This window comes from Lepidothrix coronata, unplaced genomic scaffold, assembly GCF_001604755.1.
Source record: "Lepidothrix coronata isolate B3197 unplaced genomic scaffold, Lepidothrix_coronata-1.0 Scaffold2, whole genome shotgun sequence".
In the NCBI taxonomy this organism is placed as follows: Eukaryota; Metazoa; Chordata; class Aves; order Passeriformes; family Pipridae; genus Lepidothrix; species Lepidothrix coronata.
In genome coordinates this window covers 1590862-1618188 of record NW_016690182.1, presented here as the reverse complement: position 1 = coordinate 1618188, position 27327 = coordinate 1590862, and the positions used below count along the sequence as shown (strand labels likewise).

General features: G+C 41.6%; 1 protein-coding gene across 2 annotated transcripts in view; it reads right to left on the bottom strand.

The window, feature by feature from the left end:
- The window catches only part of COL4A6 (collagen type IV alpha 6 chain), a 116313-nt gene extending 109242 nt beyond the window's left edge, over positions 1 to 7071 (bottom strand). For both annotated transcript variants that reach the window (XM_017816741.1, XM_017816750.1), the window contains exons 1-2: positions 7043 to 7071; positions 6912 to 6960 (exon numbers count right to left, since the gene is read on the bottom strand). In XM_017816741.1, the coding sequence (XP_017672230.1) occupies positions 6912 to 6960; positions 7043 to 7056 (63 nt within the window). In that variant the 5' untranslated portion in view covers positions 7057 to 7071. The remainder of the gene's footprint in view (positions 1 to 6911; positions 6961 to 7042) is intronic.
- Positions 7072 to 27327: the final 20256 nt, after the last annotated feature.

Here is a 27327-nt window from a genome sequence, read left to right as displayed (position 1 = left end):
TAAGTCCAAATACAACACTTAGATGATGGTTAGATTTTACCTGTGTTACACATCACGCTGGGGTCTTGCCAAGTGCTTGTGTCAAGGAGGGAATCGTTTGTTCCTATTACTAATGGGGAAAGCAACGAACATTAGGTGCAACCCTCTTGAGCAGATTTGTGCAAGAGAGATTCCTGGGTAACAGGCACTGACACGTCCTCACTGCTGCTGGAGTGAGGCATCAGAGAAAGCACTGCAGGATTAACCGCCAGGAGTGATCCTGGCAGCCTCCCCGAGTGCTAAAGCACAAAGGAGAGCCAGGAAGGCAGAGGAGCTTAGGAGCACGTTGAGGCAGGGGCTGGAGGCTGTACAAAGTACAGTAAATTCCAGCCAGATGGGAGAAAATAGACCAGGGAGTGAGTAAGGCAAACTCAGAGTACAGTAGCTATTGACACCTTGGTGGACTGAAGCAAATCAGACCCATTTGGTTCACAGCGTTGATTCTCTCAGTATTAAAGTAACCAAGTGAGCAGAGACTGTGCAAACTGAAGGTGCTGGTTTAGTGGCCCAACAAGGTTGACACAGCCAAAGCTAATCAAAATCCTGCAGAAATAACAAGAAGGAAAGCACAGACCTAAGGGATCTTTGCAGCTCTGTATTCATTTGGGTACAAGCAGAATCAGAGGGCCAGCAGTCAGCTCTGACCAGCATGAACTGTTAAAAAAATGTGGCAAAGAAGCCAGCAAAGAAGCAGATCCATGGAACAGTCCTCTTGGCTTGGTATTATTTTCACCTCATTGTGTTTCCTCAAACCTGAGAGAAGAGGAAACAATTCTAAAAAGATGAATTTGAACATAAGTAGTAAGATTATTGTCAACAACTTTTGAAAATAGAAAGTTAAACACAGTACTGGAAACTGCAGCAACACAACTTCCATATAAATCACACCAACAGAGAAGGGGAAGCTGTATAGAAAAACCCAAGGTAGGCTGAACTGCAGGAAATTTGTGCAAAAAGCACAGGAACAAGTTATTTGCTTTCCCCAAGTATTTTCAGATTTATTGCCCACACCTCCAAATTCCCTTTTTGCAAGGAACAGGTAATGAGAACTGCATAATTCCACTCTAAATGCTCTTTCTGTTCAGACATGTAAATGGAAATAAGTATGTTAAAGCTCAGCTAGGGTTTATAGCCTTCCCAGGAGAGTGAGAGCCTTATTGGGCTATAGAGATATTTTGAAAGAAAAGAAAATAAATAAAAAAAGACAAATAATTAAAAAAAAAAAGAGAGAGAACTAAAAAACCAACCATCTAAGGAAATTAATCATTATCCATAGAGGGGCACACAAACCCACTTCTCAGGGAAGAGAGAAGGTGAAGTACATCAAGAATTCTGGCAGAAAAGACTTTTTCATCTATATCTATCATGACCTCATGATCACCTCAAAATACTATTACACCCCTCTACAGTATAAGAATACCTTTTCCTCCCAGAAGGAATACCTTCCTTTTATTATTTTGAGGTACTTAAAGACTTGCCCTAAAAAGAACTGATAATTCCCAAAAAGTCACTGACAAAAGGGTAAAACTGGCTGGCATCTCTGAAATATGTTCCTGTTTCCTCAGCACTGTTTAATACAGAATCATGAGCTTTGCAGTGTTTGTACCAATCCCTTCCTAGTACATCTCAGTGAAAGATGCTCAAAAACCAGGTGGGTCATATTTCCTGATATATAACCAAAACTGTCTGACAAGAGACTAGTTGGATGTCTACTCTTAATGCTCCAATGAGCACTCAGTTAGGAGTAAAAGTACTTGCAGAAACAATAGAGTATCTGTATGATTAGGAAATTGCTTCTGGATCAATTATGCTCTTTTCAAAAAACACTGCAGCTTCCTATGGTTCAAAAAAAAAAAAATCCAATTAAACACCAAACGCTGGCAATACGTTGACAACCTTGCCTGAACAGATGCTGTGTCTCTGGGAGTATGGGATAACAGGGAATTCTTTTCTTCCTGTACAAGTCAGGAGTTACCAGTCCTCTTCCTGAAACAGTTCTATGTCTACAAATGGAGTATGACTAGCATACAAAAACTAAACAAGAAAGAGGCAGACTTAAGACCTCATTGAGTTCAGTATTTGCAAGCCAGAGCCATTTTACCATCACAAATTTTTCTGCACTCTAACATTCTCATAATATCTGTAAACATCAGCATGTTACTGCAGCTACCCCAGAAGGAAGAGTTAGTAAGAGACAAGGTACCAGGACCTTACTGGTGTGAAGAGTCTCTACAGCAAGAATGGACAAAGGGTGGAGAAGCCCCACCACAAAAGGCCCTGCCTACTTTAGGGACACCACCATGACTTACTAACAGCAGCTCTTAAGCCAAGGGAACACAGTGGCTGGCAGTGAAGCTGGCTTGTGTCCAGAAGGGGAAATAAAATGCTTCCTCAGGTCACACAGTGCTTCTCACACCTATAAAAAGGCAGCCACAACCTTAAATCAATAATGATATCAAAAAAGCTCTTCAGAACACAATCATATGTGTTACTCTATTTCATAGCTGCTGTAACCTGACATAGTATCTGACTGCCAAATAAACAGCCACTTTGTATGCTCAATTGTCTTCAGCACCCAGAAAATATTCAGCAAATAAACAATTATTTGTTCAGACGGGAGAGAAAGGGATAGTCAGCTTTAAATGAAAATTTCCCCTACAAGTTAACATGTCTTGGCAAGAGCTTGATAATTAGCACTGTTATGAACAATCAGCTTCTTTTTTTAGTAATTCTCATTATTTTGCTACAGAACCAGGGCATAATTCTTATTATTTTACTATAGACCTATTGCCACTCAAACTTGACCTTCACAGAATGACCATTCTCAATGCAGTACTGAATCTTCACCAAACAACCCTCCACACCCATGCATTCTTACACATTAGAAGCCTTATCTGGCAAACAAATCCTGAGATTTAGAAGATTAGGTTGGTATTTTACATTATTTCTTGAATTCTGTAGATTCCTTCCTTATACAAGCAACTTTACTATATATATTACTTCTTTCCCCATAAAGTTCACTACTACATAAAGATACAGCTGTAAAAATCAAATTACAGAAGGATTGCATTCTTATAAATACTGATTAAAATGGCAAAGAAAAAGAAAACAGAACTTTATAAATACCTCTTTAATGGATAACATCGTATTTGCAGAAACTGCATTGGAAAGTGTTATGATGAGAGCTGCAACTCTGTTTTAAATACCCATAATTAAACAGCTATTTTTCCCCTCTATCAGAGACTCTGGGACAAAATTTATTTTTGGCCCCTGAAAACAACGAGCTCTGTTCAATTAAGCTCATCCAGTACATATTAAAGTAAAAGATATTATGAAACATTTGTATCATAGATATAGAAACAAAACACACAGAAAACCTGGGAGACAGATAAATAAGACCACTTGTGCTAGTTTGTCATGAACGAGCAGAACTTCAGTTACTCAAAATAGAGCAGACTGCCCAGAACTGGTTTTCACATGTAGTTTTTATTTGCCTTACTTGGATACTGAAAATCTTTTGCTGAACAAGATACTAAGTGCTAAAAAAAAGAGAGTGGCTCTCATTAATCTGCACATTTATTAGCAAAAAAATGGAAGAGTTGCAATAGTACATGAAGTCCACTCATAAAATCAAGCTAACTGAACTCCATCTGAAAGCTCAGGTGTTCCAACAGAACATGTCTGATGGCAAGTCCTTAGAGTAAGTCCTAACAGTAATTCCTTAAGACATCACATCAAAAACAGCACGTATTCCAGATACACTCAACTAGCTGAACAAGGACAGGAAGGAAACAAATGAGGAGTTATCACCTCACCTGTATGCCAGGTATGCTCTCAGGGGGGCTCAGAATGACTGCTAGGACTATGATGCAGCTCAGCTGAGAGCTTTGTGAAGAGATGTGAATCTCAAATTTCATTGCAAGAGGCTGTCTCTGCGTTTTGTGACCATATTCAGCTCATGCTCCACCTCATGTTTATGAGAGGAAAACCCCAAAACATCAGCAAAACTCTGATTATCTTTTAAAAAGTCCCTCTCCTAAAAACTCTATTTTGCCCTGTAGCCTGGAAAAGCCTCAGGGGAGGACACTGATCAGCCAAGGCAAACCCCTGCCTCTCTAGCATGTCTTATCCCCCATAGTTCAGGACCAACTTTTGTCATCTGTCTGAGTGCAATGAATGTCTCAAGGACAGTACCACAGTGTTGTTTTACTTACACACAGCATCTTGTACTGACACTCCTGGCTAACTATTAACGCAAATTATTGATGATAAAAGATTGAAACCACGAATGAAGCATAGCTTCTAGAGTGACTGCAGCTGAAAGCTAGCAGGGGAAGCTCTTAGGTCACTCCCAGCAATTGGGCTACAAACGAGGTAACAGTCTCTGCAAAGTAACTGCAAGTCATCTGTGTTTTCAACATTTGGCTCAAGAAAACATAGATAGCATTACAAGACTAATTTTGTACTGCCATTCAAAATAGATCATCATTTACACCCAGGGAAAATAATTATAAACTGAGAAATTAATTCAGATACCCTTTAAAATCCTTTTCTTACAGAAAAGGGGATGACTACACTTCATAACTGAGACCTCTGTGGCAAAGCCATCTTTGATACAACTTTATTCAAGGTGCTGGCCTGACATGTCAGCCACTGCCTGCACTAGTCCTGTCCACAGTACCATTCCTGAAGAGTGCTCAAGAACTGGAACAATATTTTATGGACATTTCCTTTACAACAGATACATTATTGAAATTGGGTTTTTTAATGAAAGAAAATATGAACAACAGTTATAAATGACACCATCTCCAGCAACAAGCGGACTGTCTCTGTGAACAGTCTTCTAGAAGTTATTACTCCTTATTAACCTAAAGCTTTAACCTCATTTTATTACCATGGTACTTCACTACGCTCTGTCACTTCAAATTATATACCAGAAGACTATTAAGAAATGTTTCAGAGATCTTGCTTTTTCTAAGAAAGCTCTGCTTACTGCAAGTTCCATCACCAGTACTTTCTCTTGACAGCTTACTTCATGCTGGAAGGTCTTAGGATGTGTTTTTAAATCAGTGATACCAGAAAGTCATTAACCTACTACCCTATCTGAAGTTCACAAAAACAGAGTTTTAATCTTTCTTGTTGGGCATGTTTGACAGCATTTTTAATAAAAATCATTAAATCCATTAACTGCTTAGACATGCAGAGCACTAGGTATTTTAAGGACCTATTTCTGATTCTTTTTCATAGTTGTAGACTGATTATATAGCAACTAAGATTTTGACTGTTTTCTAACCCTGAAGAAAACTGTCAGGCAAACTTAGAAATAACAAGTAGATATTAATCTTATTCATTACAATAGACTTAAATTGACAGAGTCCCTTTATGGGCAATAAAAGATGTCAAGGAACTAACAGAAATCTGACTGCTTAAGAGATGTGTTTTCCAACAGATAGGAAGCAAAATTGGAGCAAACTATTTAAATTTGCTATCAGTTACATCTGCATCAATCAGGAATAATTTCACTGCCATACTGCAAGAATTTATAAAAATTACTATAAAGTGTCACACATTTGCTTCAAAGAGCCTTTAAAATACGTGCTTTATAAAAGTCATTTCCACCCAGATTCCACTATAGTAAGAACTCTCAGAAGAACAGTTCTTGGTTTTGTTAAATAAAACTCTCTAATCTTTTAATCTTTGAGAAGATTAAAGCTTGTAACTACCACCTGATCAGGATGATGAAATTCTACTAGTGCAATTGATTATAAAAAATGCAAAATAGAATCAAGCCTTTCATATTTATGAAAAGTATAAACCCCTCTGCTATTAAAGACTTTTAAAAACATTTCTTCTCAGTTGCACAGGAGGGTTCTAATTCCTTAAAATTTTAATCAAAAGAGTAGCAAAAGCAGTAGAAAAACATTGGCTGCCAAGTCAAGAACACGTTTTAACTGGCTTTGTTAGAAATCTGTCCAAAGTTGAATTAAAATAAACTTGTTTAAAGCATATTATACTACTTCCATTAAATCACTATTGTATACTTGCTGTAAAATCCACACCACAACCATTACTGTACAATCTTAATTTACATTACAATATAACAAAGACATTTTTTTAACTGCTGACTTTACATCAGTTGGACACTTAATTTAGGCTACAGATCTTCCAAAGGACTCTTTCATTCACTAGTTGAGTGGGCTAAGAATTGCAGCATCCCAGCTGCGGGAAATCTATTATAATGCCAAAAAGAAGAAAATTATAAACATTTAAAAAGCCTACAATCACCTACTAATCTATTTAAACATTAATTAGGAACAGCAAGAGAAAATCCATGTTTATGTCATAAAATTGTCAGATTGACAGATCATAAAGTCATTGCTTCTGTACAACAACTTGGAATTTAAAACACATTTACTAATAGTCGTGAACCTTGATACAACACTTAACAGCTTAATCCTTTAATTTCTCACATCACTTTTACTTAGTTATGATGTGTTGTGGATTGGATCCCTCATGAACAAGGACCTAGAGGGTCAGCTTTTAACAGAAAAGTTTGAGAAGAGGCTAAAAGAGAACGAAAGCCAGTCAGGTACAAAGTGAGACACTGATCACGCTTTCAGACACTGAAAGCTGTTACACCGCACACAGATGGTCTTTCACCCCAGCATACTTTTCAAAAACTAGTCAAAGTCGAGCGGACGAAAGGCACAAAGGGACTTCGGAGCACAGGTGTACAGCAATTAAAAAATATCCGCGCATCTTTCCCAGGGGGGCGGGGACGTGTCCATTCTCCGGCCGAAGGATGCCCAAACCCCGACAGGTTCGTCCGGGCACGTTCACCTCCAGCGAGCACTGGACCTGCACGCACTTACCGCACTCGCCAGCTCCGCGCCCAGCCAGAGGAGCAGCAGCACCAGCGCCCTGCGGGGAGGCAAAGGGACAGACAGTCACGGCGGGGAGCGGGGGCACCGCGGGGAGCGGGGGGGCAGCGCTCGGCACTCACCCTGCGCGCCCCATGGCCCGGGCAGCCCGCGGGCACGGCCGAGGAAGAGCAGGGTCCGCCGTCACTCGGGGCGGGCAGGGCACCGTGTGGCTCCTTCCCGGCGGAGCACCGAGGGTGCCTGGCCCCGAGGAGAGACTGGGCTGGAGCCACCAGCGCTGCCCGCCCGCGCTCGGTCACTGCTCGCTCCCCGCGGCGCCGCAGCCCCTCCAGGCGCTCGCAGCGTGCCCGGGCAGGAAGTTCGCGCCGTGTTCGCCGAGGCGTCGCACCTGAGCGGGGCCGGATGGGCCGGGACCGAGCGCGGGCGAGCCCCGCACCCGCCCCTCCGGAGGGGCGACCCGGCACTGCCAACAACTCCCCCTGCCCTCACACGCACACAGAGCGGCTTCCGCTGCAGAAAATAGTCCGGGGTCCAGCTGCCCGCCCGGTGGAGGTGCGGGGCGGGGAGAGGCGGCGCCCGCCCTTGGAGCCGACAAAACCGCGGCGCCCGGGGGCAGGGCGGTGCCGGGGGATCGCGGCCCCCTCGGAGCGGAGCGGCAGCGCGCCCCACACCGCCCGCCCGCCCCCGGAGCGGAGGAATACTGTAGTCCCGGGAGGACTTGAGCCGGGAGAAGCGGGCGAGTGCGGCAGAGGGGCGGGCGCTGCCATCGGGGCGGCCGGCGGGAGCCGCCTGCAGGAGCCGCGCTGCCCCGCCGGGCTATGCCCGCGCCGCAGGGCCGGCCCCGGAGCTCCTGAGCGGGCGGGATGGAGCCGCGGTGGCGGAGCTGCAGCCTGGCCGCCGGCTGCCTGGTGCTGGTGCTGCTGGGGTGCTGGGGGCCGCAGGAGGCGGCGGCGGCGGTGAGTGCGGGGCGCCCTCCTTGTTCTCCGCGGGTGCTGCCCGGCGCCGCTGTCCCCGCCGGGCGCGGCCGCCGCGCGGAGCCTCGGGGGGAGCTTTGGAGCCTCGAGGATGGGGTGGCCGAGCGTGGGCTCCCCCTGACAGGAGCCCCGCGGCTCCTGCGGCGGGAGGGGGTCGGCGGCGCGGCCGGGCCCCGCCGGAGGGTCTCTGGGCTCCCGCAGGTGCCGGGGCTCCCGGGCGGCCCGTCCCCGCACAAAGCCCCGCGGTGCCGTCGGGCCGGCGCTGCGCGGGACCCTCACGGCCGGGACCGCCGGCGGCTGCGGGGAGGCAGGAGAGCGAGCGGGAGTGCGGGGCGGGGGGAGCCCGGGTGAGCTTTGTGCGGGCTCTGAACCCGCTGTTCCTCCGGGACAAAGGAGGAATGATTCCCCCTTGCCTTTCGCCCTCCCCACAGGACCTCCGTGAAAAGGTGTCTGAGCTCTAGCCACTGAGCCATCACCTGCCGCCCCGAGTCCACCTGGACGTGGCATGTGGGCATGGCTTGCCGGAGGATACTGTACCTCAACCTGGGGCTTAGTTTTCCCGAGGGTTGTATTTCTGCTTTCGTAAAACCCGAGCTGAGGTGCTAACGGAGATGGCAAATGCGTGCACTGTAGCAGGGAGTGCACAGTAAACGACCTGGAGAATTTTCATCTCTGTCTTTGAGAGAGAGATGCTATCCTAGCTTTCCTGGAGTGGCAGGGCCTCGAAACTGAGAGGGAGAGGTGATCCCTGGCTTCAGGTTTCAAGGTATTTGACTAAGACCTCCAGCTGTTAACGAGTGGGAAAATTAACTAAAAAGGCTGGTGCATTTCACTAAAATGCTCACGCTAACTGGGTTAACTTCAGATTTTTACAATTCCTTTCTCTTTTTGAATTTTTTTTTAAGTTTACTTGGAAAGGAGAATGAGTCCAAATTGTTGTTCTTTAGGATTACTCTCTAGTTGAAAAGTCATAATATGTTACAGTGATAAGTGTAGAGTACATTTCTGTGACTCCCCCCTTCCATTTTGTAGTTAGAGCTGACAAAATCTTATTTGTCTTGAACTCTCCTTTGAAGTGCATTCCTTTACAGTGAAACTTTGTAGACCTTTCATCTGCCCTCTGAAAAAGCAAAGACCAGCCATAATATACTTCCTTCCTCTTCTACTCCTCCTTACCGTGCCCAGGTGGGAACCCAAGTGTAAGTGATACCAGTGTGCCACCAGTGCTTACTTATGGGGAACTGCCTGTCTCCACATTGTCTGTGACACCAGTTCTGCTGCTCTGCTCGGTCCCACCTCACCCCAGGCTGCCTGCCTGAACTCCCACCCCAAAGGAGGACCCAGGTGGTCCCACCTACAGGGCTTCACTGGTTTAGCAGGTGGGGTTTGAAGATGGGGAGGTTTGTGTGCATAAATGTGGCCCCTTCCTCTCTTCAGGAAAGCATCCAGGCACAGTTCCATGTGTGTGATTGGTGGGAGTCTGTGGGGTCTGGGAGCAGGACTGTGTTGGCCATGTAGGCAGTCCCCTACCTTGGAAGAAACAAAGAAAGGAGCAAAAACAATGGTGCAATTTCTGGTTCTTAACACTACCTTGTGCTGCAGCCTCTCTTTTAGGATTTGCAGTGAGCTAAGATTAACTGAAGACCAGGGGCTGATGGGGTTGGGGGAAAGAGAGAGATGCCTCTGTTCCAACCTACATAAATCCCACTGATCTTTTGTCAGAAGGGTCTAATGGTTTTCTCAACACTTTGATGTTCTGATGTCCTTGAATTTCCTGTGATAACACTAAATTATGCTGAGCCCTATTAATGAGGATCAGCAGTTTATTCCTCCCTTAGTCAGAAAGGGTTGACTAAATGCTGTAGCAGTATTATTCACGTACACTGTCTCTTCTTTGAATCTTGTTTTGGGATCTTTTGTCAGAATCCTCCCCCCAACAGGATAAATTTGGTGTGATGGCTTCAAGTCATTCTGGAGTCCTTATTCAAATAATATCTGAAATTGTTATTCAACATTTTAATACATGTTTCAAATAAAAAAGTTGTACCTTCTTTGCTCCAGCTTATTTGTAATAGTGTGATCAGTTAAGAAGTGACAGAATATAGCTGAGAGTCACTTGCCAGTGTGCACATCATAGGGAAATCCTAGTTATTAAAAACACCCTCTGTGTTTTATACTCAAGTAGGGATGGATTTCATTGTTCTGATTTTATTGCTGGGTTTTCATAGCCCATAGTCTGAACTTGGTGAGTAGTGTATGGATCATGCTGTGCACTCTTGTGCAGACTCGTTGATGTAGAATGATAACTACTGATGAACAGTGTAAAAGTAATTGGGAGTCTGAGAATGGTTTTACTTAAGAGTGAGAAAATGAATGAGTTGGAAGATGGTGTCATCAATTCGTGAGCTGATTTCAAGCCAGTGCTTAAAAAAAGTGCTTATTTGTTGTATGCTTTCAGCAAAAGATATGAGTTCTTATGTATGTTAACTGAAATATTATTACTTAAGTGTCCTGGTGGTTTTAATATAAATAAATATAAATTTACATATATGTATATAAGCTAACTAGCTCTTTTATAAACAGATTTCCCCCCCCCCTCTCCTGGCAGGTTTACACTTGCACTGTGTTGCAGAAAAAGTGACTGCAAGTTGTGACTGGGAAATCTGTTTAATTAAATAACATAAATGGGCTAGATTCTTGAATTGGGCTATCTATGAAACTCGCTTGAAGTTAGTGACTATCTATTGACTTACATTGAGAAGAAGTTTCCCTCATAGTTAAGGCCTAGATTTTTAATGTGTAAATAGACCTTGTCAGCCCAGAATTACTAAAAATGAAATCATTTCAGCAATGTCTTTTTTCTTCCATTATAATTCCAGTCTGACTAGAAGTATAAGGCTGAAAACAGTTGTTCAAATATGGTAGGCCAGGCTGGCATGATGGCTATTATTTGTGTTTAAGGAAGTAATGTATTATTTGTGAAAGTTCTCTAAGTTTGGTTGAGGTTTTTTTCCTTTCAAAGGTTACCATATAAATAAATATGTGCTACCATGTCATTAATGACAATGTACACGATTAATAGTTAATTTGTAAGTGATGGTCAGCTGTGTTTCTCTTGTTTGTCCTAACTATTTTATTGTGGTAGTTATTATTTTCCATTTCATAACTGGCAGGGGCTCTTTCTGGTTACAAAATCTAAGTTTGTAAAAGCAGAAAGAAACGGATGCTGGCTTTCAGGATTCAGAAAGTATTTCATCCTGAAATTCCGTGGATGTGTCTTGATTAGTCATGCACAAGACTTGGTTTTATAACATCAAGGCTCAAGCCCTTCTGCTTCCAACTTGCCATTTGTCATATGTTTTGATTTTGACCTTTCATGGCTCTTAATTAAAGACATATAGTAAAATAACATATCTCAAGTTGTGTTGTGGCATGATAAAATACAAACAAATCCAGGGAATCTGAATGAAATGGAATGTGAGAGCTATTTGGACCACAACAGAATCTTTTGCAGCTATGCATACAAAATCATTATGTATTTTAGTCATTTTTTCCACATGATGGAAATGCTGATATTTCAGTGGAACTTCCTAGGCTTTCATTTTCCTGAATGAATGAATAAATCTATTCACTGAAAGCAATTATTAGTTACCTTTTTCAAAAGAGAAAGGGAAGTTTTCCTAGGACAAAGTGTTATTTAATTTTTTTTAACAGTAAATGTAAATTTTTGTAATGATTTTTTTTTTCTCTACTGTGAATAAGCAATGACACTGTAGTGCAGTTAACTGCTCTTGGATTTACTAGAACATGTGAAAACTTTTCTGTATTATAAAACAACTGAAAACATCAATAACATCCCAGCAAATCTCATGTGCATGTTTTCAGTCTGGGGCAAAGTGAGGTGTCTGCTCCACACATACAGTGAAGATACACTGTGCATTTTTACCTTTCATTCACTAAGATGCTTCCTCCTCCAATTGTATCAGCTCTGTAAACTCTCCACTGATATCAGCACAGAACAAGATATCCAGATAACACTCACTCATGTTCTAGGAATAGTATTGCACAAGTGCACTGAATGAAGAGCAGCCTCTGCCACTGGTGACACCAGACAAAGTACTTTGAGAAAAGACACTTTAGGCAGAATGCTCTATCCTTTACCCTCCTGGGAAAGGTTTGCAATGCAATTAAACCTTACTTAATATCATTGGTACAGTGCAGCTTCTGAAAAAGGTGGTGTGCTGAGCATCCTGGTTGTGTAGTTGTTTGGTGTGTGGAGGAAAAGCTTCAATGTAATTGAATTGAATTGTCATCAGAATAAACATAGCTGAGCTGAACAGGAAAGGATCCTGTTATAAAATGAATCTAATGCTTATTTTAAAAAAAAATTGTTTTGCAATTGACTGAGTCTTTCTTGGAGAACTTGTGAGAGGCTGCAAGAAGCAAAAACTGAGGGATGTGATCTTAATTTTAGGAGATAATTGCAAAGCTATATCACAGATTTTACACTTTAGCTTAATCTCTTATGCTGTCAGCATAACAGCATTCAGAATTTTAATTTTGTGATTCCCTTTTTGTGGAGGGTGTCTAATGCAGTGTGTGTTTGTATATGTGTTATTTTATTATAATGGAACAAAAGAAATAAATTGTAGTGGCAACGTAGACAGCAATTTTACTTTTTTTTACTTGAAGAGTGTGTGTTACGAGTCAGAAAGAAAGGAGCTTTACAGCTATGGATTTCAGGTCACTTGAAGGCTCTTGGTTATTGCAGCTCTGCTGTTGGATTTCTTTGTCTCCTCCAGTTTGGAGGGGAAGGAAAATAGTTTAGTCTCTCAACTGTATTTTGTTTCTTTTACCTAATCTCTACAGAGAATTAAAATGTCAGAGTTGAATTTCAATCTCTTCTCACTCCTAGCACTGTAAAAGGCATCTCTGTGCAATGCATGTGGCTATCTTACTTTTGGTTCTACATTATTATCTACAAAATTATTCCTTTTATTGGGGCATAGCTGGACCTGCAGAACTGTCCTACTCTCGTCTAACATGACCCCAGCATATACTAGATAAGTTTTGCTACTGCAGCTCTGCTGAAACCCTGCTTTCTCCCCTCTTAACTTTCCCCAAGGTAAGCTAAGGTGAAAACAGGCTAATAAGTCCTTTTGCCAGTGTGTGTCTGTCAGGACTTTCTGCTGAAATATATTAAACGTGTTGTAAAGTGTGTTTTTTGTAGGACTGCCTTTAGCTTGTTAGCAAGGGGAATCTTAGTTTTAAACCACACCACTGAAAAAGAGAAGTGTTTATGCAGGTTTTTTATTACTGCTTCCTGGAGAATTTAGGTGCTTTTAGAAAGCTGACTTGTACAGTCCTTGGTTGCAGCTGAGGTCTGTGTATGTGGTGGACACCCCTTCTCCAGAAGGAACAGTGATCATGGAGGAAATCCTTGGTTTGTGTGAAAATGCTTCACTGGAATGAAATTAAGACTTTGATCTCTTGACATCTTTCTCTACTGTAGTAGTTGCGTCTCTCACCTCCTGGTGTTGTATTTGGAGATGTAGTTCTGTTAGATAAGATCACCTTATTGACTCTGGAAGAAGAAATAGAGGTTTGGCTGGTCCATTTGCTGCACAGACTCGCTTGAGAGCCATGGCAAGTAACCAGCAGAGCTGGGGGGGAATGGCTTCATTTGGGAGATTGAGACTCCAGAGCCATTTGTGAGGAAGATGAACCTTCATAGAGGCCCTTCAGCTCAGTGTGTTTGAGGAACTACTGCTGTGACAGACATTACAGTATCTTTTTAGTACTTTTATGGAGAAAATGAAGCAGAGCTATGCAGACTTTCCTTTCTAGCCTAATTTTCAGCTTGACTGTCTTTTTATGTGGTTACTAGGCTAGACAAAAATCAGAACTGTATTAGGCAAAACATAAAATTTGGCTTTATTTGACAACCATAGTGCTAAAGTGAAGCAGCCTACAACATTTTACTGAGAGAAATTGTACTGAGCCCTTGTAATAGTGATGGATTTTGAATGTTTCAAGTCATTAGAAAGATGTTTGGAATAATCAGTTGCCAATGGATGCTGGTTTTTTTGCTTGCCTATGGTGCTACAGGGTGGCAATCATTTTGCCCCTTTATCAACTCCCTCATGATACCCTTGTAGTGGGAGTTTTCTACTTTTCTGTCTTAATCTAGAAAGATGTGGCTTATGTATCCTTATTTGTAGTAAGAGGTAATTTATATCATAGTATAAATGTGTGATGCAAAACTGGTGACTTGAAATCCAGGACTGCTTAAAAGTTGCTAGGGAAATTAAGAATTATTTTGATGATATATACTGGACTTACCTGTATTTCTCCATTACTCTGCAAATCTCAAAAGTTTACAGTATATTGAGAATAGTTAATTTTATTTCTGTCTATTCTGGTTCCTATCCACTCCAACTCCTGCACCATGGGTGAAAACATAACAAGCATTGGTTAAAAACTACATAAAGCTGTCAAGCTTAAGCAATGATTAATTCAACAATTATATTTGATTTTTTGTGCTTCACCTTGTAAGCAATGAAGGCTAATCTTCCTTCATTAAGGAAGTCTGTTTATTCATAAGTTGTCAATATATTTCTGTCTAACATCAGTCTGTGTCTGTTAAATACAGTGTTGATTCTTCAAAAGCAAACCTTTCTCTTTATGTACTTAAATCCCACAGGGGTCCAATAGAGAGAAAGAAAATGACCACCCTGGGCAATGAACTGCACTCTTTCTATACCTTGAATTAAAGTAGCAATTATTAAAACCCACAATTAAATTGCTTTACTTAAAGCAATGGAAACTAACGTGACTTGCAGGCAAGGCTAGACAAGCCTTCAGCTCCCAGAAAATTTGATTTCCTGACAAGAAATGCCACTGCAAAGCAGTGTTTGGGTGAAGGAGCTTATGAACTCAGTTTAAAAACCTTTTAAAAATAATCCTTTCTATGAGGCAGTGCTTTTTCTCAAGTCAGCTTACTTTGAACCAACCTGTTACACAGAAAGACAGCAGAAGCCATTGTTTCTGAAGGGCAAAATAATTTCTAGCTGTCATTCAGACAGTGTGAATTGACTTAATCATAGAAAATACTTATTCTGAATTAGTTTAAGAACACTTCTCTTGTATATTCAACCTTAAAGGACAAATTCAGAAGGAAAAGGCGGCTTCTTCCCTGCACTGAAAAATGAGAATTTCTATTTGTTTTAGGTATCTCTTTTCATCTAGTCACAGCGTAGTCAGATATGAGGAAAAACTTTGAGATTTCTGCAAAACCATTACTTATCTTTTAATTTTTGAGTCATTAAATATTTAAAACAACAATGAGAAAATCCAGAGAGGATGAAAAGTTGCAAGGTTTGAGTGTGTTTTGTTTTGGTAGTTTAACTTTTGATATTCATTTGGTCCTTTCTTAATAGGGAAAGCAGTGCCATGAAAACTGCTAAAAGCCTGTGCCCAGAGTCTGCCCAGGCAAACAGTGAAAACATCCATGCAAAAGTTAGTGTTTGTCTGGGTGGAGGAGATACTTGTAATTTTGACTGAAGGGAAAGTGTGTATGTAGTGTCATTTAGTTTCTGATCCAGCATGCTTATGGAAAATTCCTGGCTGTAGAATTGATGACACTCCTGTATCAAGAGAAAGTATCTTTTCTGTTCTAAAAGTTTTCAAGGTCTTAAAGCAGTGGTAGTAACAAAGTATTAAAATGTCCATGTCTAAAGTATGAATTTTGTATCCTAAGTGAACCTAGAAAAATTTCTTAACTTTAGGCTTGAATGAGAAAATACTTGTTGACAGGTCTAGTCACGCTCGGGAAACATGTATTTTTAGGACCTTGACATACTGTACCCAAGAGCTGGAGACTTTTAGTAACCTTACTGGCTTCCCTTATGCTTGACAGGAGAGAGTAAGCACAGAAAATGGTATTGGGTTTGCATGGCAAGGTTTTGGTAACAGGAGGGAGGTATGAGGTGGCTTCTGTGAGAAGCTGCCAGAAGTTTCACCCGTGTCCAGTAGAGCCAATGCCAGCTGCTGGCCAAAGCTGAGCCCATCAGCAACAGTGGTGGCATGTCTGGGATAGCATATTTAAGCTGGGAGGAAAAACTGCTGTACAACAGCAGCTGGGAGAGAGGAGTGAGAATATCTGAGAGCACTGGCTCTGCAGACACCAAGGTCAGTGCAGAAGGAGGGGCAGGAGGTGCTCCAGGAGCCAGAGCAGAGATTTCCCTGCAGACCGTGGTGAGGCAGCTGTGCCCCTGCAGCACATGGAAGTCCATGGTGGAGCAGATGGATGCCCAAAGGAGGCTGTGATCCTGGGAGAAGCCTGTGCTGGAGCAGGCTCTCAGCAGGGCCTGCAGCCCCATGGAGAGAGAAGCCCACGCTGGAGCAGGTTTGGTGGCAGGACTTGTGACCCTGTGGGGGACCCACTCTGTAGAAGCCTGTTCCTGAAGAACTGCACTCTGAAAGGGACCCACACTGGATAAGTTTGTGGAGGATTGCCTCCAGTGGGAGGGATGCTATGCTGGAGCAGGGAAAGAGTGTGAGGAGTCTTCCCTCTGAGGGAGAAGGAGCAGCCGAGACAACGTGGTGGATGAACTGACCCCAACTCCCATTCTCCATCCCCTGGTGCTGCTGGGGGGTAGGAGATGGAGAAACCAGGAGTGAAGTTAAGCCTGGGGAGAAGTGAGGCAGGGGACAAGGGGTTTGAAGATCTGTTTTTTATTTCTTGTTACCCTACTCTGACTTTTAATTGGCAATAAAAATTATTTCCCTGAGTCGAGTCTGTATTGCTTGTGACCACAATTGCTGTGAGACTTAGTGGGCACCTGGCATCCAGCCAAAGTTAACCCAGCACAAAACCATTGTTGGATTTAACACTCTGAATAATTTTACTTAGATGTAGATAACAAAATTTAAAAGTACTAGTATTCCAAGCTTGTAATTTATTGTAGAATCATAGTAAAACTGTAAGTATAATCCTTCTGTGCTGGAGTCTAGATTAGGTGACCTCTTGCTCAAAGCAGAGCTGTCTTGGAATTTCTCTGCTTGTTCTGATAGTTGCAGACTAAAAGGACGTTGAAACAATATCTTCTATTCCAAACCTTGCTTGCTGTAGGACTAATGTTAAAATGTAGTGGAAAGGCTCCATACTGAGTGCTTGTAATTAACCTACTGCAGGATGCAGAGCATATATCACAAACTTGAAGCAGGTTATCTTCTTGGCATATGTTCAGCTCCGAATAGCACTTTTGGGAGTTGGTATATTCCCTAAAACAGAGTGCCTCAGGGAATACTTTCCCTTAGAGAAAGTGACTTTCTGTTTCAGAATGTGTACAAATGCCAGGGTCTGTTTCTTACTCCTGCCAAGCTTCAGACTGCATCTCTAGTTTTAATGATACTTGAGAGCTGTTTCTTATGAATGGATCTCCTGACTTTAATTATTGTGCTGGGGTGTTGGAACCACGTGTGCTCTCTCACTGCCTACTCCCACTCTTTTAAACTGACAGTATTTTAATGTGATGTTGCAAGGAAGGCAGCTCACTGACATCCTGGGACCTGGTCAGAGAATCACCATGATGAGATACTTTAGGTGAGATATTGTTAATTTGCTACTGAGTAACCTCCAGAGGGACTGGGAATAAAATCAATTGCTGAAGAAAGCAATAACTAAATTTACATGTATCAAAGTAAGGAGAAGCTTAATACTACTACTGAATACTTCCTCCCTTTTGTTTCCCTTAGAAGCAAAAATATAAAGTGTCTTTCCTGTCCTTCTGCACCCCCCCTCTCTAGCACTGATTAGGTTTATTTTGCCATTATTGATGCCGCATTAACACTTAAAAAAACTTGTTGAATTTTCAATGCTTTATGTCAAGATCTAGTCTATTGTCCTTTTAGCTAGTTCTTTGCATGGATTCAAAAGTTTTTTCATGTGACAAGTCTCTGAGAAGTGTGACTTAATTTCCAGGGCATGCTTTCTGTTTAGTGGTGATCAGTGCAATCCAAATATAAGGATTCTCAGGTTAATGTAATGTATTGCCTCTATATGTAATTTCTCTGGTGTAAGGAAGTGAAATCTATTTTTTCTAATCAAGTTTGAGTATGTAATTCCACAATTTGTATGTGCTAGACAGAATGTTCTATTAGCACCAGCCTGCAGCTGTCTTCCAGTGTTTTAAAGCCAATAAAATACATTCAAGGCCCCCTTTTACTTGGCTCCTGTGAAATAGTCTGTGGGAAATTACTGTTGTGATTCTCCATGTCAGTATAAGGTCACTTTTTGGTAGGAAGGTGCACCTTGCTCTGAAGTACCTCGCTTGAAGTGACAGTGCTCTAAGAAGACTCTGAGCCATTACTAGTGCATAGCCAGGGCTTAAGTAAATGAACTTGAGAGGCTAACACTGAGGGTACTCTGTATCTGCTGAAGTTAAGTATGTGAATTCCTGAACAGGCATCTGAGAGCTCTCACTAAATATTCAACTTCTGTCAGCTTGTGGGTAAAAGAAAAGGGCCTCCCAACTCATCAGGCCCTGATGCTGTTGTTTTACAAGTGCCTCTGACTTTCAGGGTTAGGACAATTGCTTTGTCTCCGTTGCTTCCGTGTTTGACTTGGCTCTCTTCAGTGCCACTTACTTTTTCAGCTTTGATTACCTGAGGCTGGAGAGCAGCTCTTTCTTAGCACTGAGTGGTACAGAGAAAGTGCTGCCCGTAGTGCTCTCTTTAGGTGTTAAAGTGCACACACAGAGTGTGCTGCTGCCACGGGCATAAACAAATGATAAAACAGCTTTAGCTAGAAGAACCTTGAAGCTATGATACTTGGTCCAAGAACTGAAGGAGAATGGAGTTGATAACCACCTCCACCACAAAAAAATCCCCCAGACACCCACCAAGCCTTAAAGTGAGTTAGGTCTTGTTCTGGCAGTTAAGAGGGTGTGTGTACTTCAGATAACATCTCAATGCAATATAACTCTGCAGAGTCTCTATTCTCTTTAGCATGTATACTTGCTTCATCTTTGGTATTAATTTAGTGCTTTCAGTAGTTTCAAGATAGACCATAGTGGGGTTAGATTAATCTGAAACGCTGTTCCATTTTGCCTCTCCTGTCTCCGAGGAAGAAGTGGGTTTTATGTTCTTGTGTGGTCTGCTTCATGCTTTTGACACTTGAAGGTGCAGTTGTCAGTGACAAATGACTGACATCCATTAACAGGATATGATATGAAGTTTCCTCTGTTGCATGTTAGATGCATCCATAGAGGAAGGTGAGAAACAGGACATTTTCTGGGGAATTAATCTGAAGCTTGTGACTTTATTCCATTTCCTTAACCAGGAACGGACTAAAAATGGAGTGCCATAATGACTGGTATTATGACTGTATAATACTTGACTTGCAAGCATACCTGAGACTTACGAGCCTGACAGTTTGGTCTAGGTTTGTGTTACGTTTGGACATGGTTATAGAAAGTGGCAACATCTAACACCTGTCACATGGGAAAGGTCCTAAATGACTAGTAAATCTTAACCTGTAATGAGTACCATATGGCACTTCTTATTTGCAGCTGGAAAAAATTAGGAAGCCCCAAGAGACTGGTGATTAGAGACTTGAGTGTAAAATAAAAGTAAAACTGAGACTTCCTGAAAAGCGAAGTGGCTCACTGTGCCCTGTCACTGCCTGCCTGCCTGCCAGCTGCTCCATGCTCGTGTCTCAGGGCTGGTGTTAGTGGCAGAGAGGTGTAGCTGGACAGGCAAAGATGGGGGCATGCTTAAAACTAACCATTCCTCTCATTGGCTGTGTATGTGCTTAAGGAGTTTGTTTGTGGTCTGTATAAAAATTAAAGGATGGCTTGCACTCAGAGCTCAGCGTTTTGAACTGAAATGAGCTGTAGTGTAGACTGCCTACAGAGGTGCTGTGAAATTTGTCCATCCCCAAAGCATCCCATTCCAAAACTGAAAAACCAGCCAGAGTTTAGGATGTTTCTCTGTTTACACTGTATATTTGGAGGTTCATGCAGGTGTTGCATTGCCTGCTGATAAGGGAAATGTGGTGTTTGGCATCTGTCAGTTCATTAACTTGGAGATGAAGTGGGCTGTGAAGACCACCTGATAGTTTACATTCTGTTTTAATGCTCTTTGCTTGTTGTTGCACTGTTTACCAGGAGATGTACTTGCCAAATCTAAACATAGATGCTTTGTAAGATGCTGCCCCTGGATGGCAGCATAAAGGTAGTACTTAACCTGAGTTGCTGTTAAAGGAGATTTTTTGGCAATTCATACAGCCTGATGTGGAGCTCTTTGGAAATTTGTATTCATTAGGACAGAAGTACTTGGCTTCTCAGGTCTCTGTAATTTTAGCTTTGAAATGTTTGTGAGAAGGGCAGGGGAGTTGCTATGATTATTTTGCTTTCTTTGTATCTCGCCCAGTAAAATATACTGCACTGGAGCCCGTTCTCTGTCTTGTAACACCAACAGGCCACAGAAACGTAAGAGTTTTCAGCAGTGCTGAGAACTGTCCACGTCCTTTTCCCTGCCTATACTTGAGTGCAAGGCTGGCAGCACTCCTTAAAGCAGAGGCCCAACAATCATTTTTGAAGATGGAAGGCTCTGTAGAAAGTGAGAATGAGCTACTGTGAGTTGCAAGGGCTAACTCTATTCCTCATAGTGCCTGCTTAAAGTTTCTTAATGTCCTGAAGAGTTGTCAGCCTCTTGTTTCAATTTTTGCATATTCTGAAGGTAGTCATACCAAGGTTTTCTTGCTTATAATTTTGGGGCTTTTCAGGTAGCCCTTTAATTCTGGTGAAATCATGGTAACTGTATTCTGAGAGAAAAATTATTTAATAAACTTTCCATATAACCAGAGCAGTCATTTAGAGTACAGTAACTAGTTTGGTGGGTCTCTTACAATTATGTTTCATATTATTACTATAATATATGCTCTTCAGGTATCTAAATAACAAACACCTAGTGCTGTGCCTTAAGAGGAAAAAGAAGGGCTGTTTATTCATCTGGTGTTTAAGAATCTCTTTTTAACCCACCTCTTGTGTTCTCATTCACAGTGACCAGAACTGTGGCTACTACAGCTAAGAGCTTCCTCTGCAAGTCTGAACAGGTCTTGTATTGTGCAGACTTCAAAGAAAGATAGTGCCTCAAGGTGCAACAGATTAAATTACATGTCAGTTCTCTTACTTAAAAAAAAAAAAAAAAAGTTGGTCAAGAACTTCTGCAAACATGTTTTGACTCTTACATTTTACACCATAAAATTTATTCTCTTTGCATCTTTAGGTAGATTGAGGGAAATAATTCCTTAAAAGGGCATATAATAGTCTTTGAATTCAGCTTCATTGCTTTAGCAATGTTACTGCTCATAAATGCAGTACTTCAGTGAGAAAAGAATGGCCATTTGGATTATAGAGCTGTGATGGCTTTGCTGCCATAGGTGACTTCACACAGGTGTTTGAGTAATAAATTGTTACCTGCAGATTTGTACTCCTGTTTAAGCCTAAAGAGCATATATGTGAAATCATAATTAGAACTCACAATAGCAGCTTGTCAAATCCCCACAAAAGCTTTTGTTTGTTGGTTATATTTCTGTCCAGGCAAGTGAAAGGAAACTTAACTGGCTGAAGATGAATGGTGAAATCTTTGACCTGGATGAGTAGTAAATCCTTAGCTAGATAACTGTGCAGGTGTTTGGTTACACAGATCTTGGCAAGGTAATAAATATGAGGATGTTCTTCAGGACCACCACCAAAATAAAGCTTAACCTTTGTCCGACTGGAACTGAAAGACTGAATTTAATTTCCGTTATAAATAGAGGTATGAATAATTGAGTTTGTGACTTTTGCATGAGAAAGGGTAGTGCCTTCATCCTCCCACAGCAAAGGCATTTGTAACTGGTGCTTTGCTATGTGTTGAATTTACTGATTTTTAATCAGAGTGCATTTCTAACAGCAGAGTCTGTTTATGTTGATGGAATTGTCCAGTATTTATGCTCCTTTTTTCTCTGACGTTAAACTTATGCTCCTGACTGGTAAGCTGTCATACTTGAATGTGGAGGGTGATGTTAGTAACATTTAGGCAACTCCTATAGCAGCTAGAATAACTGTGAGGTGCAGGATTTGTCTACTGTATATAAGCTTTATTCTAGGAATATGTCTTCCACAGTTGTCCAACAGGCAATTGCAGTCTCTACCGTGAAAATTCTCTTCTGTCAGCCTTAAATCATGACCAAGAGCAGCGTGAGAATCTGCAGTTTCCACAGTTTTGTGAACTACAAAATATTGTTAAACTGTTTCTCAGCAGTGAAGTTGCATGTATTTCAGTAAATGTAGCTATTATAGGAATTCCAAGATATAACTTTGTCTCTAGACCACATATTTGGTAAAATAGACTTGGTGAATTGTGAAGTCCTGTTTGATTTTTTTTTTTCCCCCTGGACTAGAAGACTTCAAAAACATGGTAACTCCTCTCCCCCTTCCCTTTTGGCAATACAGACCTGGTGGGGCTGATGAATAACGTGCTAGAACTTTTTTTTCTTTGCTCTCCAAAGAAAGCAGTACTGTGTTAACTTCATTACTTGATCAACCTGCTGACTAGAGGAGCTGGTCATGTCGTGCTGGTAAATACTGAAGGGAGAGACCTGAGGTGCTTGATAATCTTAAAACTATTAGAAGCAAGTGCTCTTTCTATTAACTTTTTATAGCACTTGGAAGGAAAGGAAAATATAAAGCTTCTATGTGTCCATTCTCAAACTGAGATTATATCTTTGAATAACAGCAATTCACTGCCTGAGCAGCTGTGCAGTTAAACCTGCTGCAGGTAGTGGAAAGACTTGTAACCACATCAGAAGAGCTTCTGTTACTTGTATCTGTGAAAAAGTGGATGGGATTGAACGGCAAGTTTCAGGTTCAGGAACTGTTAGGGGAGGAGGACTGTGTGCTGCATGGAAACCCTGAAAGATGAATTGCTTTTGAATGGGTTTTATGGCTGGTTCTTCCTTTGACCATTCTAGTGAATGAGGGTCTTAGTAAAACCAAACTATCAAAAGGCTTCATTATACGTATGCAAATAAATCCTAGTGAAGTCATTAGAGAAAAGTATGGGAAGATGCAAGTATGGGACCAAACAGCAATTGCTACATAGTGTTACTTGAGTACGTATTAACATTTTTTTCTAGCCTTTGCTGTTTAGTCTCTGCTCCTTCCTCTCAAACTGTGGAATATTGTTCCACGGTTGAGTTACGCTCCAGTCATCAGAGTCTGTTGCAGTTTTAAATTTGCTTTCAAATTCTGGCCAACTTTGTTTTGGGCAGAATTTTTTTCCATGATTTCTGTGCGTCTTTTCCCTGCTAGAGGGAACTATTCTCACCTGATGAAGTAGCTTACAATGTTGTGGTGTCAAATAACTGTCTGGTTTCCTTCAGGACGTCTGTTTATGAAGCTGGTGTGTGCTGTTGCATGCTGAAGCTTAGTGGTCATTTAAATCTCTGAGGGGGTCTTAATGCATTGCAGGACACATCAGCATTTAAAATCAGTGGCTGTACACAATCAGTTTTTTGATGCTTACTTGACCTCTTGCTGCCATCAGAATGGAGCTGGCAAGAAAAGCAAGTGGTGTGTTAGTACAAACTGCATTGCTGGGGAGGTTCAGTAATGTCTCTGTGCTCTTCTAGAAATGGGATGGGTTAACAAATAGGAAATTTTGAATTCATGATGAAATTATGCAGAAGGATGTCAAAATAAAGAAATTGCACAAGTATGTAAATGTTCAAACTGTTTCTTGTTTCTCTTATCCAGTTGTTTGATATCTGGATTGAGAAGTCAGTTGTAAGCAACTTGGGTCATGTCAGAACTACTGATATTTTGCAAAGGCACCTTACTGAGTCACCTACTGTGATTCTGTAAGAAGCTGCACCTCCTCTTGATTGCCAGGTTCTAATTTGTAAGCGTCAAGGTCTGTGAATGACTGGCTTCCCTCCCCACCTCTGTAATCTTTCCCACGGAAAGAGTATTAAAATACTGTTATGTGTTCAAATCTGAGGATAACTTAGGCTATTCACTTCACTGAGAAACCTGCATCCAAGAGTATGCTTTTTTTTCTTCAAACTGGAAAACAAACAAACAAACAAAACTCCATTCTTTTGGTGGCATTGAAAGCAGTTTTCTTCAGTCCATGTAAGACACAAAAGACTGAGCTTGTTCTGGAAGAATTATCCTTTGACTAGTAAACCAATACCATCCCTCCTTTTATATACTAATGAAAAGAACTTGCTCTCCACACACAGATTCAATGGGGTAGAAGCTGTCAGGAAAATCCAATGAAAGGATTAGCTAAACTCAAATAGATTAATTAGAGCCTCTGGTTGTGTCTTTTTATGGAAAAGTCACAGCAAAGGAAATGGCAATGATGGCGAGCTCATCTTTAGAGGTGTGTGAAGAGGAGGCAACAGGTATATAGTAAGAAGCAAATCTGAGCAGTTCCAGCCTGGCTCTTAAAAGCTGCCTTGATTTCTTGTTCATCTTTGCGTAGTTGAAAACTAAAAGATTTTAATAGATGTGCAGATTGTGACCAGCTCCTGATGATTCAGCTACCACTCACTTTTACATACAGTATGTTTTATCATCTTCCCTGTCACCTAAGACAATGTGTCCTGCTGGCCAGAGCCAGGAATTGAACTGCTACTGAAGGCTTCTGGCTGCCTAATACAAGGCAGGAGACTTCCTCGGTTTCCCAACCTGTAATATATGCACCAAGTGTAACTTGGAGACCCCCTGAGGTTTGGAGTAATTTAATTTTCTCTATTTGAAAACCCAGTCAGTCACTTAATTTTCAGAACTCGTGGTGGTTAAGCTGTTACTAAGGGCAATTTACTGATTGTAAACATCTAAATCTTGCTCTTAATTTAGCTTTTTCTACTCTTGAAATGTTGTCATTGTATCCGTTTTCTTTGTTCGCTTGAGCTGTAGATAAGTTATTGTTCATGTGCAGGATTTTCTTTGCATTAATGTGAGATACACAACTGATTCTGTGACATCAAAAATCTCTAGCCTGTGGCTGCTGAGTGGCTTTCAGACTTGTACTAGCTTGTTATGCAGTATGCAGTCTCCTGTAGCACTACTTTTGTGCCTGCTTTGCCAAGTAAAAAAAGGCCTTGAGGTTACTGAAAAGTCTAAACAGGAGGAAAGTTTTCACTTAGAGTAGGTCATTAAACTTTTTTTTTCTGTGCCATCATGTTTTGCTTTGTTGTTGTTGTTTGTTTTTTTTTTAAGCTGTACAGCAATATGTCCTGTAAGTGGCATGAATTGATATAGTAAGAATTCTCAAGGCAATTTTGCTTCAAACTGTTTAGTTAAAAATCCCTTAATTTGGTAGGGGTACAGGTTGTTGCAAATAAGAAATACAATCTGCCAAATACAGCTCTTGTACAGGAAGATAAGTGACTCTGCTGGGGGAGTACTTCTTGATAAGCTTGTGGGTGAATAAATGTTCCCAGGATTTATGCCAAAAATTTGCTATCATTTGATTACAGGGGGTATTTGCAGAGTTTTCTGATTACAGACTTGTAGTTTCTCTTCACTGTTGTCTGGGAAAGACTGTGTTTCCTTCCTGCAAGTAATGCATCTGAACTGGATGTCCAAAACCATCTGTCAAAAAGGATTCAGTGAGTACTCCTGACTCTTCAAGACGGGCTAATTGTATATGTTAAGAGGCTGCTCAAAGCATAAGGAATCCAGTCTGAATATATAAATTGCTTTGGGAGACAGTCACGGGGTTAAAAAGAACCCCTACACTGATTGAATCAAAGCACTTTGGGTGTTTTTAACTGCAAATAGAATGAGGGAGAGCTGCATGTTCTTCGAAAACTCTGTACAGGAAACTGTTTTAATGGATACAAGTTGCAACACAGGGAATTCCGGTGAGATGTTTTGTGGAGGAACAGCTTCACCATGAAGGCAATCAGACACCAGATCAAAGGCCTAAAGAGGTGTGGGATCTCCACCACTGTAGTTACTCAATATGCAGCTGGGCAAGCACCTGTACAACCTGCCCTAAGTTGCCCTGCTTTGCATGATTCCTTCCATACCAAATTATCTCAAAATTTCATTTGCTTTATGAATTGGGTCTTTTTCATGTGGTCTTGATGCTGCCAGAATCACTGTGGGTTTCCTGTAGAGATGCAGTAGCAGAGGGCAGAGACTCTTGAGCTTCACTGTCTGAAAGCTCACCTTCACAGCATTGCATACATCAGACTTGTTTTGTGAAGGGGCAATGTCATCTCATACCATTGTTTTCTCTCCCTGTTTACCCCAGCAGTTTGCTGGTACCTGGAAGCTTAGAAAATTTCTATTATAAACATTCTGTAGAAGCTGTAAGGAAGACTAAATGAGTTTCTTCTGTTATACAATCTGAATAAATCCTCCTTACTGTGTAGGATCTTGATCATGCTTTTCAAGTATGTGCTGTTGTAACCTGTGTGTGTTCTACCACAGCTTTTGGTGGGTTTTGATGAGTACTGATTTAGTTTATTCCCCCACCACCACCTCTTGGAGGCAGAAAAGGTTTTCCACGTTGCTCTCACTGTTCTGTCCTCGTAGTAAGGAATCAGTGCTGTGGCACAGCAAGCCAGGTAACTGGCTAGTCCTGTGTGTTGGGCTTGTACTGTGAGGTGAGGGAATATTGCATGTAACTAAGGTTAATCCCTTTTAAATGAAGCTTTGTTAACAAGATTAATACTAAAACTGGTTCCCAAGGAACTTGTTTTTTTAAGAATCCAATCTTAAAAGCGAAAGGGATCAGATACCAAATTCACAGGATAACTTGGATTGAAGGGGGGCATCAGAAGGGCATCTAGCCAAAACCCCTGTTCCAAAGCAGAACAGCCATGAGGTCAGACCAGGTTACTCAGGCCTTTGTCCAGTCTGATCTTTGAAATCCTGAACTGGCTAGAATGGTTCAATTTCAATTTAGGAAATGGTTCAGTAAATCCCTGTTAACTAAGAATTTTGAGGTTTCATGTACATAAAATCAAGAAACTGATTACAAAAGCCAAATGGAAGATGTGGAGAGACAGGCTGATCATGTCATGTACCACTACTGCTGTACTTAGAGCTCTGTCTCTTGCTGCAAGATGCTTTAGTTGATCCTGGGTTTTTGTAGCTCCAGGTGAATTAAGCTGCTTCACTGTATTCAGTCTGATGCTTGGTGTAGTGTGTTTAGGCCGAGAGCCAGGACATTCCTAATGCCAGGTAGGTGATGGGTCATGTCTCTAAATGCTTCTATGATAATGAAGACTAGAATTCAAGTGTGGGTGTGCTTTAGATCTGACACACCGGCTGGTTTCATGCTTGATTGAAACTTTGTACATAATGTTCTCTGTAGATTACTGGAGGGGAGGACCCCAAATGCCCAGCTTTTCAAACTTT